General features: G+C 36.9%; 6 protein-coding genes across 6 annotated transcripts; 3 read left to right on the top strand and 3 right to left on the bottom strand.

The window, feature by feature from the left end:
* Positions 1-3320: 3320 nt before the first annotated feature.
* Positions 3321-4380, top strand: PHYBLDRAFT_181711 (hypothetical protein). The gene is made up of 2 exons (XM_018438510.1): positions 3321-3458; positions 3551-4380. The coding sequence occupies exons 1-2, from the start codon at positions 3333-3335 to the stop codon at positions 4268-4270; spliced, it is 846 nt and encodes a 281-aa protein (XP_018291041.1). The 5' UTR covers positions 3321-3332; the 3' UTR covers positions 4271-4380.
* Positions 4381-5095: 715 nt separating this feature from the next.
* On the top strand, positions 5096-6349 carry PHYBLDRAFT_113216 (Serine/Threonine kinase CK1; the record flags this gene model as incomplete). Its single annotated transcript, XM_018428334.1, has 5 exons — positions 5096-5312; positions 5384-5494; positions 5567-5712; positions 5783-5866; positions 5942-6349. Coding segments are annotated over 5 exons (966 nt in total), but the record flags the coding sequence as incomplete, so codon positions are not given.
* Positions 6350-7843: 1494 nt separating this feature from the next.
* On the top strand, positions 7844-9661 carry PHYBLDRAFT_134106 (hypothetical protein; the record flags this gene model as incomplete). Its single annotated transcript, XM_018429618.1, has 6 exons — positions 7844-8016; positions 8096-8163; positions 8226-8349; positions 8437-8546; positions 8625-8839; positions 8912-9661. The coding sequence occupies 6 exons, from the start codon at positions 7847-7849 to the stop codon at positions 9497-9499; spliced, it is 1275 nt and encodes a 424-aa protein (XP_018291039.1). The 3' UTR covers positions 9500-9661.
* Positions 9662-9936: 275 nt separating this feature from the next.
* PHYBLDRAFT_169254 (hypothetical protein) lies at positions 9937-13878 on the bottom strand (the record flags this gene model as incomplete). Its single annotated transcript, XM_018436027.1, has 10 exons — positions 9937-10000; positions 10080-10234; positions 10338-10480; positions 10543-11308; positions 11393-11639; positions 11732-11977; positions 12051-12156; positions 12221-13262; positions 13357-13559; positions 13662-13878. 10 exons carry the CDS (start codon positions 13876-13878, stop codon positions 9937-9939), a joined length of 3189 nt encoding a protein of 1062 aa, XP_018291038.1.
* Positions 13879-14529: 651 nt separating this feature from the next.
* Positions 14530-16850, bottom strand: PHYBLDRAFT_77942 (hypothetical protein; the record flags this gene model as incomplete). Its single annotated transcript, XM_018443315.1, has 8 exons — positions 14530-14998; positions 15061-15174; positions 15235-15632; positions 15714-15981; positions 16073-16191; positions 16269-16326; positions 16391-16630; positions 16815-16850. The coding sequence occupies 8 exons, from the start codon at positions 16848-16850 to the stop codon at positions 14684-14686; spliced, it is 1548 nt and encodes a 515-aa protein (XP_018291037.1). The 3' UTR covers positions 14530-14683.
* Positions 16851-18447: 1597 nt separating this feature from the next.
* On the bottom strand, positions 18448-20197 carry PHYBLDRAFT_146309 (hypothetical protein; the record flags this gene model as incomplete). The annotated part of the gene is made up of 10 exons (XM_018431624.1): positions 18448-18684; positions 18759-18790; positions 18867-18893; positions 18993-19047; positions 19105-19323; positions 19393-19515; positions 19591-19803; positions 19883-19912; positions 19993-20067; positions 20153-20197. The coding sequence occupies 10 exons, from the start codon at positions 20195-20197 to the stop codon at positions 18448-18450; spliced, it is 1056 nt and encodes a 351-aa protein (XP_018291036.1).
* Positions 20198-20201: the final 4 nt, after the last annotated feature.

The raw sequence follows: 20201 nt of genomic DNA, 5'->3' as shown, positions 1-20201 counted from the left end.
AAAGAGAAAAAGGACAAGAAAGAAAAGGTCAAAGAAGAAGGCGAGGAGAAGAAGAGTAAGAAAAGCAAAAAGGAAAAAAAGGAGAAAAAGAGCAAAAAGAGCAAAGATAGTGGAAGTGAAGATGAAGAGATCAAGCAAGCAACCACTGTTCTTCGCAATGCGTAAGTTTTGAAGAATGTGATTATAGATGGATAATGTGTCTAACTAGAAACATTTCTTAGGGCGCGTGCAAAGTTCTTGCGGTCAAAGCGAATGTCGACACAGCATGATGCTGCCAGACTTAATGAAATTCTGGGTATTAAACCTGTTGTGGATGTCTATTTCTAATCCATATAGATCAAGTTGCATTTCATCCTTTTTTTATCCTTCTTTTTACCAGCATCATTGAATTTATTATTTAAATATATATATATTGTTTTCAAGCATACGAGGGTTGGTGTTTGGGCTTTTATGTTCAGCCATAGTGCGTTTCGAAGTCTTACCATTGAAAAAAAATGACATGTATTGAACACATCTACAAATAAATACAAGCATCTCATGGTACGAGGTTTAACAATGAACATGGCTAAATACTCGTAAGGTACCAAAACTTTTACTTTCTCACAAAAAAAAACAAGGTTAACATATCAGGCAATTTGTTTCTTTTATCACTATTTGACTTCTAGTACTAAATCTACCTGGGGACATTAGTTTGGAATGAGTATCGGCAAATAGTGAAACACACTATACAAGGCGCACAATTCGAGGATTATGTTAGTTTTTTCTGGACGAATTACAATAGTAGTCTAAAAGGCTTACTTACCTATTTTAGATAAAATAAAAGTAAAAATAGAATGAATATATTAAATAATTGCTAAATTTACCTGTAAGGGTGTGTTAAAGAGTTATATCAATAACACACAGTGATTATAATTATTATGATGATGGAGGGCGCTGGAACGGGGACAGGCGAGCACCAATGTTTTTTTTTGCGACCATCACATCGCGGTTCCTAATATTAAGCGTTTAATTTTGAAGTACTATTAAAAGTCATTGTCAATGATTTACTTGAATGCTTTTCTGCTAGTAGAAAGTCTCTGTCTGGTTCTAAAACCAATCTTGGACAAGTCAAAAAGTTTGTAATAAAAATTAGACACCATTTCCTCGCTCTTATAGCCTTTAGGATAGTCTTCAATTCCAGATTCTTTCGCTAGTCTCCAAAATGCTTAAGCGTCAATTTGAACCGATTTTCTTTGAAACGAATAAATAGATAGAAGAGAAAGAAAAAGCGATATGCACGTGTATCGGTGTACTTGACAGGACAAAAAGTAGCATCTTTTATCCTTGATTGAACAGTGCGGACAAAGTTTAAAACTGTCGTCTTATGCGGTTGAATTTTTTTGTAGATTCTTTTCAAATATTAGAGATTGATCACTGTTAATAGATATAAGGACTTGTTCTCGTAAATAATTGAATTGCTTTCTGTTCAACGACGTGGTAAAAGGAAAATCTTTGATTTCCGTGAGAGAATTTGTCCTTTCAATAGATGACGGCCATGTTGACTTTTTCTTTAGCTTTTGGCTGTAAATATAATAGGCAAGCGACTTTTTTTACTTGCTTCACCGTTAACCCACGACAGTAAGATTCAGAGGACTTTCAAGCGAGGATTTCCATAGAATAACGTATGCTTCTTTTCATCAGCAATGTATACGTTTGATACTCACTCTTTAAAACCTTCTTTTCTTTTGCTAAATTTTCCGATGAGTCGTCTTCATGTTCGCGTTTCATGTTTTTGTTACAAGCTTTGAAAAGAAAGGTTGAAGGGCAAAATTTCGTATTCTGATTAATTATGATGATGCTCTTTTCAATTAAAATCCTGAGCTACTGATATTTTGCTCTCTGGGAAACAATGAGATATTTGTAAGGCGTATTTATAAGAGCTACTTGTTATGAATGAATACTCTTTTCAAATAAGCAGCACATAAAAGTATTCTAAGGCTATTAATTTATTAAACATTTTGGCACTATTATATATATAATGTATGCTCAACACTTTTAAATTAAAACAAAAGCTCTTGAAAAAAAATTATCCCAAAAATGTTCCTTATTTTCTCGAATTTTGCGCTTTGTATAGTGTGTCTCACTGTATACGGGTACTTTCTAAAAAAGGTATATAGATTGAGGTGTATAAACGAAGCTTTGTAAATGATAACCCTGTGATTCATCACTTTTTTTAACATTGAAATTAAATAATAATTCAAACCCTAAATTGCTTCTCCAAATGTACAGCTAGAGCAAGCCCGTTATAACCATTTATAGCTTGATAAAACGCTTCTTTTTTCACTACCCTAGAAAACAAACACACTTTTTTTTCTGAAATATCTGGAGCCCTCTTTAACGCCTGTTTATTTTTAAAGCATTTGAGAAGCACCTTTCCAAATATTAAAGAGGGTAGCTTAAATACATAGATCCCAAAATGAGATTCAAGATTTTCAAGGTAACAGCTCTATATGAACCCATGATTATTTAACTCTCAATGTTGCTTTTTTTTATAACTTTCATTAATCTCAAGTTTAAAGACTGTAGTTGGCTTATGCAATATTTGTGTCAAATAAAACAGATGCAAGCCACTTTCATATAAAGACATTTCACCAAAAACTACATGTGCTTCTACTGTACACAGTACCTCCACTATTTTGGGTGTCCGTAATAAGAAGATAGTAAGAACCAAAGAAATGCTTTCGGCTCATTTGATCTAGTGAGTACAGCCCGGCTGACTTCATTCCCACCAAATAGGACAACAAATACTCCTATAAATGATCAATGGCGCCCAAACTTAACTTTCGTGAACTAAGCAGTGTTGGCGTTCTAATACATATACACCTTGATATCCAACAATTGTAATGTTATATATCATTTATACTTATATGTTTGAGAAGAAAAAGGTGGTAAGAAAAAGATTGAAGAAATCGATACAAAACCTTATGTATTACTATCTTGTTCACCAGACTTAGGCTTCTGAAACCAGTAACAGACTAGGCTTGGTTCTCAATGATTTTAAAATAGTGAGATCTTAGGAATAACTGAATCTTATTTTTATGAATAAACAAATAGAATTTCTTGATCGTATGTATTTACAAAATATGCCTGACACTAAGTCTAAACCGTGAATATAATATAGCTTACAGATCAAGCTTTGAGATTGAGTTTATTTTGAACATTGAATTTGAATGCCGTCGTTTTTAAGCTGCTCTTTATCGTTTGGGGTTTGTTTCGAGACCGCTTCTTTTCTTTTTTCTCTCTCTCTCTTTTTCTCTCTTGTTCTTTTTATTTTTATTTTTGCTTTTGTCATTATGCTTTCTACGCCCTCAATCCCCATTACTTTAAGTGCATCTTCATCACGGTCAACAAGAGTGATTGGACAGCTGAATGAGACTTGGGAAAAAATTCAGAAAGAAGTAGCCACAGCAAAGTCACAGGTAAATTCATAGTATTCCCTCGACCCCTCGACCCACCCCTTTGTTTTTATTACTATTTCTTGGAGTAACTCTGACAAGGACAACTTTGACAGTACGAGGCATTGTGTGCAGCTAAGCAGCAAAACGAAAATGATGCTATAGCCTTTGCAGAATCAAACACAGTCTATAGAGCGAATATTCAGCAATTGATGCAAGTATTGGAGTCAAAGCAACAGGTGCTCGATAACACAAAAGAGTCTTCTCAGGAGCTGGAAGCTGAGGTGAAACGGCTGAAGGATGAAGCGATGGCATCACGTCGACAATTGGAGGATTTACGCAAGAAAGAGCAAGTATTGGAGCAGGACCGCGACAGGGCGGTTGCAGCCAAAGAACAAGTACAGCGACAGTACGATGTTCTTCGAGAATCATTGGTGGGACTGGATTCAAAATGTGAACGCCAGGTCGCTGGATTGAAGCATAGTCTCGGAAGTGTTCACCTTCAGATGAAGCAAATGATGGAAGATACCCATGTGGCAACTGAATGGCTTGAGAATGAAATCCAAAACCATGCAGCCGAGCGAGCGCATTCAGCCCAGGTCCTTGAAGAAGTTCACTCGAAAATGAATGAGGCTGATAAGGTGTATGTAGACGAAATACAACAAGAGTTACAACAGCTGCTGGACAACCTGACTCTTCATTCTTCGCATAATGAGGATTGGAAACAAGCAGTGGAGCAATGCCGTGGACAAGTAAGCGGACTTGTGCACCGTATCCGGGAATACAGTGCGGAAGAGACACAACAAAAATCACATATCGCGACGCAAGTTTCTTAATTAATAATTTGCGATTTAATATTTTATTTTTATTTTTATTTTTATTATATTATATTATTTATATTTAAAAATAAAATAAAATAAAATAAAATAAAAGCCAAAGAAAGGTGAATATACATATATACACTCACACTCACACTCACACTCACATTCACACGTACATACATACATACATACATACATATGCATACATATGTGTATATGATAGACACTGGGTACCCTATTTGCTTATAGCGAGAAGCCTAAGCTAAAAGGAAATAGAGCTGAATAAGAAGAATTAATGGTGGTGTGTTTGATTTTCCAAAATAAAATAGGCCCTTTATTTTTGGGCCTTCCATTTGTGTCTGTATGCTTGACCCCTTTCCCCTCACGTGTTTAATTGGACGCCTGTTTGGCTGCTGTTTCTATTCTTTCTGGCTGCATAAATTGCGAAATAATCACATTATAAAACAGTGAAAAAGTTCCCATGCTTTTTATTCTGCTTTCCTCTTTCGCCTTGTTTCTCTTTTATACTCAAAGTTTGTCCCTCTACTCATTTTGCTTATTATACTTCTTCATTCCACCCTTTCAGGCTCTCATTCCAACAGCCTGGCACCATCAAGGGACATCTCTTCAATACCATCTCTGTCTAGTGTGAACGGCAACCAAACGAGGGTTCTTTCCTTTCCTTTTTGAATCTCTTGCCGACTTGGCCCCAACGGCACTGTGTTCGAAAAGAAAAGAGGACAAACCCTTTAACGCCGCCCTTTTTCATCAAAACCATCTGTAATAATCTTCCGTTAGCAAGCCACCTCCCTAAGTGTGCACCTTTTTCTTTCTTTCTAAATGGCCAGCAACGCAGCGTATCGCCGTAGAGCTTCCCTTGGATGCGATCTCCGTCGACCCGATGAAGTAACTATTAGTCTGCCGTCAATCGGAAACGCCTCCTCACTCGACAGTACCAGCACCGAGCTGAGCGCCAACAGCCGAGATGTAATAATTGGCGACCAATGGCTGGTGCTAGCCAAAATAGGCTGGGGTTCTTTTGGCGAAGTATTCAAGGGTGCGGATGGCTTTTTACGACGATGTCAGCACATCTTAAGCAGACTTTAGCTTATTATTTAACTTGCTTAGTTCAAGACATTCATGACGGAATGCGATATGCCGTCAAAAGAGAATCTCACGATGTCCGCAACCCCCAATTGAAGCACGAAAGCCTTGTATACGATGCCTTGTTTCCTGGCCGTAAGAGTATCATTATTTCTAAAAAAAAAAAGCTAATCAATAACCATTCAACATTATTTTTTTGACATTTAGCTGGTATCCCTCGATGTCACTGGTATGGTCAGCACGATGATTTTGATTGCATTGTCATTGATCTATTGGGCCCAAGTCTCAAACAACTACGGGAATCTGTCGCAGACATGCCGATCGATATTGTAGCCGACCTCGGTTGCCAGATGGTATTATATGCAAATTCCACAAACTCTTTTATGTTCTTTATATTGTACATATATACTTATTTCTTGACAGATCACCATTTTTGAGCATATCCACCACCGTGGCATTCTCTACCGCGATGTCAAACCCGAGAATTTTTTGTTTCCGGCATCGTGTGTGCTTCCCGAAAACGAGGCATCTGAGAACCACATACTTCCTTCCTGCACACATGTACTCAAGCAGTGGGGTGAGACTGTACCAAAGGTATATGCAGTAGATTTTGGGCTAGCAGCCTGGTGGCGTAACTCAACTACACACAAACCATATCCTGAAGCCAGGAAGCCTATTCGTAACAAAACAGGCACTGCACGCTATGCCTCACTTAATGTGCACCACGGCAAGGCCCATGCACGCAGGGACGACATGGAAAGTCTTGGTTATGTTCTACTTGATCTTGCTCGTGGCTCATTGCCTTGGACTGGAATCCAGGCACGAAACCCGAAAATAGGATGGGATACTATAGGCACCCTCAAAGAAGAAGCTTCTCTTCAAGACGTGTGCGCGGGCCTTCCCTCTGGATTTCTCAAATTTATTGAATATACGCGCCAGCTACGTTTCACAGAACAGCCTGATTACAACTTTCTGCGACGATTAATGCGTGGCTCTGTTCATGGTGACTTTACCGCACCAGTCCAGCCACTTCGCCCTATCCCTCACTCTCCGCCGCTCACAAAAGAGGATAACCATGAACCATTTGTGCCCACCAGACGGAACCACAGCGTCAAGCAGCCGCACCCAGCTCGTGCCCCCGACCATCACGAAGGTGTATTTTTTATGGATGATCTTGCTCATGAGTTGCCAGTACTCTGCGATAGTAAGAACCCCAAGGCTATCTATCCACGCAGACGCAGAACAAGCAGCAACTACAACAGGCGACTGAGTTATGATAATGGGAATATCGGATACGGTTCGCGTGTGGATCAGAGAGCAGACGTACGTCTAGAGCAAAAGTTCGATCAAAGACAACCACGTTTTGACTCTCGACAAGATCAACGCTTCGATGGACGACAAGATCAGCGACACGACCAGCGCAATGAACAGCGTCACGATCAGCATTTTGATCAGAGACACGATCAGAGACACGATCAGAGACACGATCAGAGACACGATCAGAGACACGATCAGAGATATGACCAGAGACACGATCAACGCGAGCGCCCCGCTTCCGTATCAACGATGCCTCTAAATCGATCATCGTGGCACAACCGAGGAAAACGAGAGGCCATTGGGTGGAATACGCATCGACATGCGATGCCATGGGAACATGAGACTGAGTGGGACACACTGAGAAATAAATGTCCAGAAAACAATGCCATGGTCACTGTGCCATGGTCAAAGGGAGAACCTGGTGCCTTGTGGGGACCCAAGAAACAGACCAAGGATCGCCCATGTTGCTAGGATATACATTTATCTCAATCATTTTATTTCACAAATTCATTGCTATTTTATTTTGTGAATAAGAATTATAAATCTCTCCTTTGTTCTTTTTTTGTATATCTTTGATATGCAAGTTGTTCATTTAGTTTTTATTTATTTACTTTATTTTTTTTATAAAAAAATGAATAAATAATTAGTTGATTATCAACAGAGAGAAACTTCGTGTAAAAGAAGTCCCGGAGTAAAGATTTCCATCCGTGTTTGTCCCAAGAAAGAAAGAGAGAGAGGGGGGAGCTAAGCTGTGCGGGGAAAATATGCGTGTGGTTTTTAAACAATAAATTGCTATTAGATTTTTGTACCTGGGTTAGTAAGATAATCTATGTAGATAAGTGAATATAGTATTTTATATCTCAACTTTATCCTTGTATCTGCAACTTAGTCAGCTCCCGCACGGTCTCACTACATTTTGACGGCTCGTTAACCTTTTGTGGATGGTGGGAATTTTTCATATAGATTGAGCTTGGCTATAACAGACATCCAGCCTCATCGTCCAAAGGTTTACAAGACAAGTTGCAACCCCCCTTGGCCACACAAATAAGTAAATAAAATACAAATTCCGTATGTAGAGATTTATACGCCCTATAAAAACTCGTATTTTATAAACCCCTTTATCACCAAGTCACTTCATTTTCTTCTTCGACTCTTCTCATTCCACTTGCTATGTTTGCCCGTCAACTCATTCGCTCATCCGCAATCACAACGGCATTCACAAAGCCGGGTCTTACCTCTGCCCGCACTTTCTCGTACAAAGCCAAGAGTTTTGTAAAGTATGACTGGGAAGACCCCCTCAACCTCAACAGCCTCTTGACAGAAGAAGAACAGCTTGTTAGGTAACTATATATACATCAATTTGTTTTTTTTTCTTTTAAAAAAAGAGAAACAATCTCTTTAACAAAAGATATTATACAGAGACTCTGTCCGAGACTATTGCCAGGAGAATCTCCAGCCTCGTGTCTTGAATGCTTACCGCAACGAGAGTAAGTCTTGCATATTATTCATTAAGCAAATTCAAGCTAACGTGTGTATGTAATTAATCCAGAGTTTGACCGTGAGATTATGTCCGAGATGGGTGAGCTCGGCTTCCTGGGATCAACTATTGAGGGTTATGGCTGTGCAGGTGTGTCTTCTGTTGCATATGGTCTGACTGCCAGAGAAGTCGAACGGTAAGATCGTGGGAAAATAAGTATATTAAGAAATATCCAGGGTTCCAAAAAAAAAACCTCAACTAAAATTCGATGCTCGATCCATAGTGTCGACTCTGGTTACCGCTCCGCTATGTCTGTCCAGTCTTCTTTGGTAATGCATCCTATCTACGCTTATGGTACTGATGCTCAAAAAGAAAAGTACCTTCCCGATCTCGGTAAGAAAATACAGATGGAATAAAAGTATTGTATAGTTTAGTATTGGTAATGACTCGGATTATATTTGGATAAAATAGCCAAAGGCGTCAAAGTTGGCTGTTTCGGTCTGACCGAACCTAATCATGGCTCTGATCCCAGTGGCATGGAGACTACAGCAAAGAAAGTCAACGGTCACTATGTATTGAATGGTAGCAAGACATGGATTACCAATTCCCCTATTGCTGATGTTTTAATCGTTTGGGCCAAGAATTTGGATGAAGGTGGTGCTATTCGTGGCTTCATATTGGAGAAGGTAATACAAGATCACCTAATTTGTGAGTAAGCTGCAGCTTACTCAATTGTACATATTTTTTCTTTTTGTTAGGGTATGGCTGGTTTGGAAGCTCCTGCCATCAAGGGCAAATTTTCCCTCCGTGCCTCGATCACTGGTATGATCATGATGGATAATGTCGAGGTACCTGTAGACAACATGTTGCCCAACGTTAAGGGTCTCAAGGGTCCCTTTGGTTGTCTCAACAATGCTCGCTATGGTATTGCGTGGGGTGCTTTGGGCTCTGCCGAGTTCTGCTTGGCCCAGGCTAGACAATACACAATGGAGCGTAAGCAGTTTGCTCGCCCTTTGGCTGCTAATCAGCTAATCCAGAAGAAGCTGGCCGATGCCAATACCGAAATCGCTATTGGTCTTCAGGCATGCGTACAGGTTGGACGTCTTAAGGATGCCGGTGAGCTGGCCCCCGAAATGATCTCAATGATTAAGCGTAACTCTTGTGGTAAGGCCATCAGCATTGCCCGTGAATGCCGTGATATGCTGGGCGGTAACGGAATCTCGGATGAGTACCACATCATCCGCCATGCTGCTAACCTTGAGGCAGTTAATACCTACGAAGGAACCAACGATGTCCATGCTCTTATTCTTGGCAAGGCCATCACCGGAATTCCTGCATTTAGCTAATTTACTTCTTTTACTCCCTTCTTTTTCTTTTCGTTAATATTCTCCTATTTGATTCAGTTTGTTTGACCAATATTTGGATATTTGTACAAATATTTATAAGAAAAAAAAATTGCTTGATTTATTAAAAGCCTAAATAATGTATACAAGACTATCAAAGTATCGATAATTGTAACGTCAATTTCCCTATTTTTTGATACTTTAATATTTTTTTAACGATTGGCTACAAAACAGCATTACTACTTGGTTTTGGACATCATCCTTCTTAGTGGACTGCGCAAGTTCCTGCTAATAAGTCATTATTGAAATGGTCTATATATGCATTAGCAAAAGCTTTTAAGAAATAGAATATACATTTATACATTTTAATTATTTATTATACACAAAGCAGAGTTTATTATTTTGAATATTAGAGTATTTACACAGGAAAAATTTGCCATTTAATAAGATATGTTCATTATCTCATTCACTCGTGTCTGTAGATTTCGCACTTCCTCTGGGTGACTTGAATAAATAAGTAAAGAAGTTAATATATTTTTAGTATGTTGGAAACAATTACTAAAAAAAATACATGATATATTACCTGTTTACCCATCTCTTTAAAGACTGTGCAGCCTCATGTAAATATTTACTCTTTGGTGTCTCTAAAAAAGTCTCGGATTCGTTCGATGTGCCCAAGTGTGGAATTCTGTACTTTTTGTCGTATGCTTCGTACCTCAAGTTCTTTAGACAAATAACCTTTATAGATTTATATTTAAAGAAAGTTAATTAAATTAAGCTTGAATAAATCAAACCTTTTAAACCATTCTTTCTTCTTGTTGTTTATTTTTATTTATATTACCTTTCCTTTTATGTCTACTAAAGGACGTGTGGTTGAACGTCTATTGATTTTACAAAGTGCCCTTGTTTCGTCAGTCACCAATAACGTCTGACTCCAGGTGGGCTGGCCCATAACTACTCTTTCCTTGACACCCTCTCCAACGTCTATTTATACAATATATAATGTCAGTTATTCGCATTAATAATATTCTAATATCGACTCTTACGCAATACGAAAACGACCATGTCAGCCTCAGAAAGGTGATGCATGTAGTCAACACTGTCACATTGGGTTACTTCACGAGGTTCATAAAAAGAAATCAACTTGTTCGGGCCAGGTACCACCTCCCATCTTGTGTTTCTAGAGGTAGTGAAATGCAATCCAGAAGCCCACTTTGCTTTTGATAAGTAAGGCGTCAAGAAGAAAACTTTGTAACGGCTTCCTTCATTTATATCCATATGATGTATCTCGTTCGCATTGGAGAACGTAAGAGTAGCCATCCCAGTATCCTGTTTGGTAGCAAAAGTACAAGAGTAATCGCAGACAGTCATCTTAAAATAACTGGATACTTTACGATCAGGAGCGTCTTGTTGGTCTTGGAAAAGCTCTGAGTTGTTATCGGTATAGTTCCGCCGAGATTGGGTCGATGATTCTAGAGAGCCAAAATCCTGTCTATTTTTATGAAGAGATTGTTCTCCAAATCCTCTTCTTATTATCGTGCTGTCTTCTTCTTGTGCACCTCTGGTAATTTTCTCGCCATTCGGAAAAGTTTCTGTGCGCAATAGTGGGTATTTCCGGCATACAATTATATCCAGCATTGTGACCATACCACCATCTTCAAACAGAGAAGACAATGGCCGAATAGGAATCTTATTGGGATGATATCCCAGCTTTTTATCCCAAGCAGCCGGTAGACACCCGTTAGTAGATATAGAGAGATATGTACTAGAGTCAGCCTGAAGAGGGGATTTTGGACCATTGGCTCCACACAACTATTGAAAGCACCGGGAATAAGAAATGGCCAACTGTTAATAGGAAAAAAATATAGTTTACGATATTAACACAGACTGATTTACCTGTGCGCCACAGATTGACAATTTTTGGCCAATCTTTAATTTTCCGTTTGCTATTGATTGTTTCATGTGTGTATCAATCATGGCATTGATTTGATACCAGCCATCTGTCAGCTTTAACATGTAACTATTATTACCAAGATCGACTATATCAGATATGGCAAGAACCATATGCTTAGTCGCTACATCATCTTGTTCGATGATCCTTTTTAATACTGAGCTTTGGCCCATATTTATTTCTCGTTCATATCTATAATAATATAGATTAAATCCAAAATATTATTTTTATGGCATAGTTTACATTTGTATTTTGTATGTATAAAACAATAAAAACATAATTACCTATACAGAAGTTGTTCTATAACTTTTTTTGGTGTCCACCAATCCCGGAATTCATTTGGATATGATCGAATCATACAAGCAAACTTCCAAACAATACAGGAATAATGATTGGTCACCCATCCCTTTGACAGAAACTTTTGCATGGCTCCAGCTTCGAGCAGCTCTCCTAGTGCTTGATCAGGTCCCCAGTCTCCAAACATGTACTGTTCTGCTTTTGAGGCACTCATATCTAATATATCAATAGATCTATTTAATTTGATATATGTGAATATCATACATTTTTCTTTTTATAATAAATACAATTAATTAATAAACTTACATGCCTAATTCCAAAAGAGTATCTCTACTGTATTGTATTGGCCTCCCAAGTTTTGATATACACCAACGGGGACCAGGAGCTATGTATTGACCAATACCCACACAAACTTTTAGCACGATGTTTTTTAAAAAAATTAAACACCCCAAAAGTTTAAATACGTATATGCTTACACTGTAAATTGAATACAGGCTGTCCTTTGATAGATGTAACTGGGGATCCCTTTTTATAAACAGCTGCTTTTGTGATGGCAAGCTTTGAATTAATTACAGGAGACTTGAATGGTTTTGCCTTTACAGTTGAATCAATAATTCTTCGCTTGTTCAAAAGTCTACCCTGTAGTACATTCGTTGCTAAAGGGTTTTTCAAAGAGTCTTCAGGCCTTTGACGCTTATTGTTATTAAGTTTGATATCTTTGAGAGAATTCGCTTTCTTTTCTGTAGTAGTTACAGACAAACTTTGGTTGTGAGAGACTGGCCCAAGTTCTCTATCATTTGAGAGAATTGTCTCTGCTCGTCGTTTGGCTTCTTCTGAAACATCAGAAGCTATTCGGCCTGTCCCAGTGCGAAATCCCACATACGGTGGGTCTGTCAATTTTTTAGGCTTAGACTTATTTACAATAACTGTAGCCTCTTCTGTCTGTTTAAATTTCAAGACTGCATCACGGTATGCCTTTTCGCTTATAGGTTTAATAGCTTTTCCCCCTCCAGTCGAGAAACCACTCTTGAGCTGCACTTCTGTTACTGGTTTAAACAGCTTCTCTTGGTCATGATATATCTTTCTCGGTGAATTATTAGTGATATCGTGAAATACATTTTGTATAACAGCTGGAGGGTGCGTATTTTGTTTTGGAGAACCTTTTTCTCCTGGATTTCTTGAGTTTGCTTCATCACAATATACTTTTGGAGGATTAATTGGGCTGTTAACTTTGGGGAATATGGTTGCAGTTGAAATATGAGAGGAGTAGGTATTTTTAGGTAATGTGGTGTGTTTTTTTGTGGTCTCATTATCCAAAGGTTGTTGCTCTTCAGTAAATATTGCGAGTGCTCTTCGTTTTGCTTGAAGACTAATCGGCGGCAGTGCTTTTCGACTAGCCGTTTGGAATCCAACAAATTTTTCTGATCCGTCTCCAAATATATCTCCAAAAAATCTCTCCATGTTTAGTTTTGTTTCATTCAATGGTTTTATGGTTGGGATGTCTTGTAGGTCATCTTTCTAGAAGCAATAATAAGAAAATGGTTGTTGTAATTAGCCCAATTAAAATTATATTAAATATTAAATATCTTATCACTATTAAATGTCTTCTTACTCCAGCAGTCGAATTGTGAGCCAAATCTGCATCAATTGAATTCCCTGAAGTATTTCTGATATTTCTCAACGAAAAATTCTCTGGCTCATATGATATTGATTGATTATCATTTGATTTTAATGAGTAATCCGCTAGTTTATCATCGTTAATAGGTTTAATGTCGGTTTCTGATAAAATAATTGGTTTGATAGGGACTACATGGTCTGTTACGAATATAATTATACAGCTTGTATCGATAAGAAGGAAAGAGAAATGAACACAAGCCATCAAACTACATAATTATAAAACCGATTCTGTTAAAGTACCTTGTCTTTTAATAGCAATGTCATCATTCTTGTTTTCTTTTTTATCCATTGATTCGCTTTTTAATGAATCGCCATCGAAAGCGCAATGATTCAAGATAACTCCTTCCAAAAGCTGCGACATGCCGTGCGAGTCTGCTGAAGTAACTGACATTACGGACACTTGGTTTAACTCGTCTTTGTTGTGAGAATGAATGGATTCTTTGTCTGTTTGTGACATTGATTAGTATAAAGAATGATTAACAAGTACAGACTCAGACAAAAAAGGAAGTCTTTTTAAACATCAAAAATTAGAATAATCTTTTTTTTTTAGTTTTTTTTTCCATACTTTTTTTGCCAAATTTATTTCAAAACTACATTAAGGTATCCTATCAACAAAGACTGAAAAAAAAACAGAAACTATAAAAGCCAGTATATTTTTTCAAGCTCTTAGATTTTACTCGTGGAATCATTTCTTTGTCTTATAAAATCAAGCATTCCTCAGGAAAGATCAAAACCATCAGTCATCTCTAAATTGAAGACTAGAAGTATCATCAAATGCTGAAAATAGATGAATGCTACCAAACTAAAGCTCTGATCGGAAAGACTAAAGGAATATAGTCTTATATATAACACTGCCCATTGTTTGAGCGTGAGACAGTATTCTTTTGAGGACTGTAGATACAGTTAAAACAAGATTTGGCTGTCCGATACAATTGTCTATTGAAATGCAATATTAACAGCATACAAAACTGATGCCATACGACAATTTATATCCACGTTAATACCACGAAACACAGCTGATTTTATTTGTTTTTAGATAAACACTTGTCTTTGTTCCTACAAAATTTACAGCTTCTAGTTATAATATATATATATAGAGCAATTGATCTTTTGAATAAGGGCGATCTGTATTCGCAAATTTAATTTTATTTGGTTTTATTTAACATTATTGTTTTGGATTGTATATATACATATGAGTACTAAGAAAAGAGCCTCTCATAAAAAAAGAAACTAAACTGGATTGAAGCTTGAATTGCATCAGGTTATTCTAAACAAAGACCAAACTTGACTCCATGTGCAAGCGTTTCGTCGTCTTGGGCCTTTCCTTGTCGCAGCTTTTGTTCTATGTCGTATCTTTCTTCCATATCATCAACCTCCATTGGCTCATAATTACTCACTGAAGGACTCAAGACAACCGGCGTCTTTTTAGCCTCTGTTTTTTTAATTACATCTTCAGGTTCATCGTCGATTGGTTCTGAAATGAATTTATTCCCTGTATTAGGTATGAACCCCAGCTTGTTTGATGGCCAACCTCCAACAGGAAGTATTTTTACCGATAGAATAGATACAACCAATACCTAAAGGAGAATCATCAGTATCCAAAGCAACAAAAAAAATGTGTTTATATGATTTGTCTTACACATGGGATACAGATCCTTGCCGCTTTCATAGCAAAATGGACAGTCGCGTTGCTTGCATAACGAGCCAAAATTAGCAGAGCAAGACGGCACACATGAATAAATCTTTGGGTATTCTATAAAACGTATCAGAAAATTTAGTGATTTGTTTCATTTCGATAAGTTGCATAAAATACCTTGTAAAACTTCCAGTTTTTTAGGCGAAAGTCGTATTGATATCTCAGCCTTGAGACCCAAGGGTGCCAGAATATCCATATGGAAAGCACGCAGCCGATGATATGTAGTAGTACGGGGATCTCAGATTTCCAGACACAGTTGTTCTCTTTGCTTTTATTATCAAGAGAAGCTACACAGGCCAAAACTCTTGTCCCGAAACGAATAGAGAAATCCAATTCGTCTATAACCCATTCTAAAACATAATATATATAATTCCCAATTTCTTCCTGAGGCCGGTACCACATGTAGGTGATGGCTTGTAAGATATTTAGGAATTCATCCTTGCAATTCATTAAATCCGACAAAACCCTTTCTCTAATAGTTCCTTCTGGTTCAGGTCGAGACGTATTCGAATAAGCTATAATTATATGATTATAGATCGGCTCATGGTTAATGGATCTACTAGATGAAAATCACCCATGTTTGAAGACTGACGTACCAAAACAGCACAATAATATTGTCCACGCATGTAGGGTTACCCATAATGCACCATGTTGAAGATAAGTACGTGTGGCAGGTTTTATAGCAAAACGATAATTGGGGAGTCGTTTATGCAAGACACCAAGCCACCATCTTCGCATCATTTTTCTTTGTTCATCCAGAGCATTTGTAGCAGCAAGTTGACAGTCCTTGCACAATCTATATTTTTTTACCAACGCAGCCTTGTAGATGTCCGCTTCTTCGAGTGAACGCTTATAGTCAGGGTCCTTTTTTTGTACGAAAATAAAATGAAAGTCAGTCGATTAACATTATTTTGCTTTTATTGTTAAGATCCTATATTATTTAATCGATACTTACATTTGGTTCTTTGATGAATTCCCTCACTTTGTCGCAAATCCAGGCTTGGTTACGAGCACATGTATTGCATAACTTGTAAGGTGTTTTTATGATAGGGTTCAAATTATGATGTGGTACAGCTAAATATTAATGTTCATATATTAATAGTGAGCACAAAGAGGTCCCTGATAAGTGAGGTTTGGATTGTCCCAGGTACCTGGACGATTAAGGCTTGGATCGTACATTGCAGCAAATGTATCTACAATCTCTCCTTGCTGTTCATTTCAGCAGAATTAATCACATTTAGTGACTGTACTTCATTATAAATTCTATAAATACCTCATCAAACACATTATGATTTTCACAATAGGAACATTTCCAATCCTTTTTTATTCCCGTTGTATAGTATGTCAGGTATGAATTTTCGTTGCAGTACCAGCAATTGACCTTTGTTGGGAAATTGACAATTCTAAATGCTATGTATATCAAGATCTTCAGAGAAAACCATTCTCGTACTGAACTTTCACTCATTTCATGAATACCGAAATGGAATTCGGATGATTCTATGAGAAGGTATATCTTTCAGAAAAAAGGAACAATCTAGAGAAATGTGGATCTCTTTTTCCTTTCACTATTGAAAATGATAGAGTTACAATATCACGTGATATATTGCCCTGTTTGAGTTGCAGTGTTTCTCTTAAGATCGAGACACATTAGGAATTTTTTTTTAGACGAATCAAAATTAATTTTCAGATATATTAACCTGATATTTAACCACATACGCTGGCGAATAGAACATCACAAATAAAGATTAGATATAAAAATACACTTATTGAGATTGGTATATATATTTCAAATTAGTTCTTTTTCTTTTATTTTATTTTTTACTTATGTGAAATAAAGATTGCAAGTTAATGCAAATTAGGGAAATTGGCGTGTTATGGAAAAGGGAAAAAATCTCAAAGTAGGTTATGATATGAACTAGTTCTAGGTTATACTGTCAATTACAAAGTGTTAGTTTACAAGGATACTTTCTTGGAGCCATTTTTATTGAATCTCTCAAAATACGCACTTGACATGGTCAAGCAACGATTTGAAGATCAATCTTTTTCAGATGGTATACAATGATCTTTGTGAACTGATAATATAGAAGTCAAAATATCTAACTGACCAACCAAGTTGACAAGATCAGCATCCTTCGTGTGTATATTTGTTTGCGCCAATTCTGTGAATATGTAAAGTTATAAAAACGATAAGGGCATGACAGAAAATATGACACGCTTACCAATGGCTGGGAAGATTAATATTTGATGCAGATTGAATTTATCCAAGGTATCCTTACTGAAAATCCCTAAGCGGTAAAAATCGTTTATCAATAATGTCGGTGAGCTCTTATTGTTTTTTTCTTATATATATTTCGCCATACGTGTTGGTGTAGGCATTAACTTTTCAATCAAGTCGATTGATATTGATATCAGACTTAGACTTAGCTGAGCATGAAATACGTGACAATATTTTAACCAATGTTCGGTTTTTTTAAGGTTGTCCGATTTCCTCGTAACCATATCAGCTAGTCTAAATATCACAAACCTTATCCAGAAAACCTTTGGGTTATTTGTAGTGCGTATTCCAAAATATTGTATCATATCGTCTAGAGATCTGGAGAAGGAGTACCTGTTTGTCAAAATTGCAAACCCAAGATTCACCATTTAACAACTTCAAAATCAATATGTTCTGTTATTTACAGTTCTGGGAAGCCTTCTTTATGTACTGGATGTTCTGTTGAGCGTTTTGCTACAAGATTTGAATAATTAGGGTATCAGGTGGATCTGGCACATATATATATATATATATTGTGTGTGATATTGTAGAAGAATGTTTAATAAAGAAACAAATGAACTCAATATTTAATATATCTTGGGATCAGGAAATAGCTGAAAAATTTTGTATGCCCAAGTCGGTGCAGAGTGAATGCTGATTTGGCCAGGGCGAAAATCAAGTTGGGAAGTTATTTACTATATTTTCTCTAATTATTCACACATTTAAATTTTATTCTCACACAAAATTGTTTTTAGAATATTTAAGGGAGTATTTCTTTATCCTAACAGCGAGGAAAGAAAACCATAGAGTGCCAGGTCCAACCTTGACCATTGGACCACTTGACTTTTTTTTTATAGATCGTTTGATAGATTCAGTGAGACTATCCTTATAACTTTGTATGAATAGTTTATTCAAAATTGGCGAATAATTCGTGAAAACACAGTAATACTGTATTATGTATGTCAGAGTAGACAACAACAAGCTGTATTCAATTTATTTTTATGCGGATAAGTTTGATATACAAACAATATATTTTCAATATATATATATATACATAAATCAATTAATTTGCGGGTTTACACAGTGGTATTTTCTTTCAATAGATAGCGCATTAATTCAGATACAAGGCGTACGTTGATGCTATTGCCAAGTGTTCTATATCGTTGTTTCAAACTAGAAGTATCGGGGAATGTAAACGACTTTGGGAAACCCATCAGGTTAGCAACCTCTCTAGGCGCGAAATATCGCAACTGAAGCGTGTGTAGAAGATCGAGTTGATTTTCTGTCTCGCCATTAGCTTTGGCTATAGCTGCCTGTTGAAATATAGTAGCTGTCTACAAAACTCGGGATGGGTCATAAATCCATGTTTTTATATTTGTGAACTTACATCTGCATCAGTATTCATCTGAAGAACAGATCCTTTGACAAGATAGGTAAAATGTATAAGAGATATTCCATAAGATCCTTTGCTTGATTCGTTTTTTAATAAACTTACCGGTTGCCTCTGCATAATGAGAGTATCCTGTACACCAAATCACAATATTAGCAACTGATCATTATTATTATTACTATTATTAAAATATTTTAAAAAAAAACAACTCGCCTTTGGTGAAACAACAACTGCGTCGGCTGTCTGGTTTTACGATATCAAATACATGACTATGTTTTGCAAGAACCTGTATTGAATGTTGTTTAGTTGAAAACAAACCTTAATTGAGCCAGGGATTATATACCTTGTCAGGGACTATGTATGGAGTAATGTCAGCCAATGGATCCAAGTAATTTGACAAAGGCTCGATTTCTACGGATGTTCTTTCTATCAATTGCTCTTCGTTTGATATCACTCTTGTTCTACTGTCGACAAATTCGGATGACATATGAGCGGAAAATGGTACATATCCAAGAATGGAATTTGTGGGGTTCAGTGCAAACGTCAATGGTTTCAACTTGGCCTAAATTTTATTCAAGATATTATTTATGTAAATGTTGTGATATCTTAAAGAAATATATCCACGCCTTACCAAGAGGTAGTATCGCATTCTGGAGTTGGGTATACCAAGTTGTAGAGGAGTTAACATAAACTCTTGGAATGCATAATCACATTGCCCGAGAGTATCTACGAGCATATCTCTGGAGTCAGACTCCTACACAAATTACTTTCATTTAAGTAACCCACAAGCTTTATTTTTAATACACAATGTATTAAAAAGTTAGTCTACCTCAAACCCTTTTACATTCTCTACAAGAATATATTTTGGTCGGTTCTTCATGCCTTTCAGAACGTCTAGCAAATGCAAGAAACTCTTTGCCCGCCCATCCTGACTACCCTGTTTCAAACCGATACGTGTATAAGGTTGACACGGAGGGGACATTGTCCAGACATCGGCAGCAATATCACTGTAGTATTCAATCGAAAGAGTTTCAATTAAACGCTATATAGAGGTATATTATATTTTAATAATTTATGTGAAGTCTTTCACTCCTGTGTAAGTCGTGACTTGCCTGTCCAACAAGCTTGGCACCAAAATTGTGTCGATAGATCTAATCCAAACAATCAGAATCACTTATTTTTTCTTTTAAATTAACATCTTTACATTAGCGCTGTATTATATATTACTAACCTCATTCGCAACAGTATTGATATCAAAAGCTTTTAATATCTCATGATTCCATTCAGCTAGTTCAGCCGCATAATGCTGTTAAATTATTTCAAGTTAAACAAGGGAGTGGAAGTATGTATTTATCAAGAATATTTTCTATTTATTTGCTTTTTTCTTTTACCATTCCACCAATGCCAGAATAAAATTCAAGAACTCGTAATGTCATAATC

This window comes from Phycomyces blakesleeanus (genome assembly GCF_001638985.1).
Source record: "Phycomyces blakesleeanus NRRL 1555(-) unplaced genomic scaffold PHYBLscaffold_12, whole genome shotgun sequence".
Taxonomy (NCBI): domain Eukaryota; kingdom Fungi; phylum Mucoromycota; class Mucoromycetes; order Mucorales; family Phycomycetaceae; genus Phycomyces; species Phycomyces blakesleeanus.
The sequence above is the reverse complement of the archived record's forward strand: the minus strand, read 5'-3'. Positions and strand labels throughout refer to the sequence as shown.

Excerpts from the sequence above, each read along its gene's own strand:
- PHYBLDRAFT_181711 (XM_018438510.1), top strand. The coding sequence starts at position 3,333 with ATGCTTTCTACGCCCTCAATCCCCATTACTTTAAGTGCATCTTCATCA. Across the intron at positions 3,459-3,550 it reads TAGCCACAGCAAAGTCACAG|TACGAGGCATTGTGTGCAGC; the intron begins GTAAATTCATAG and ends CAACTTTGACAG.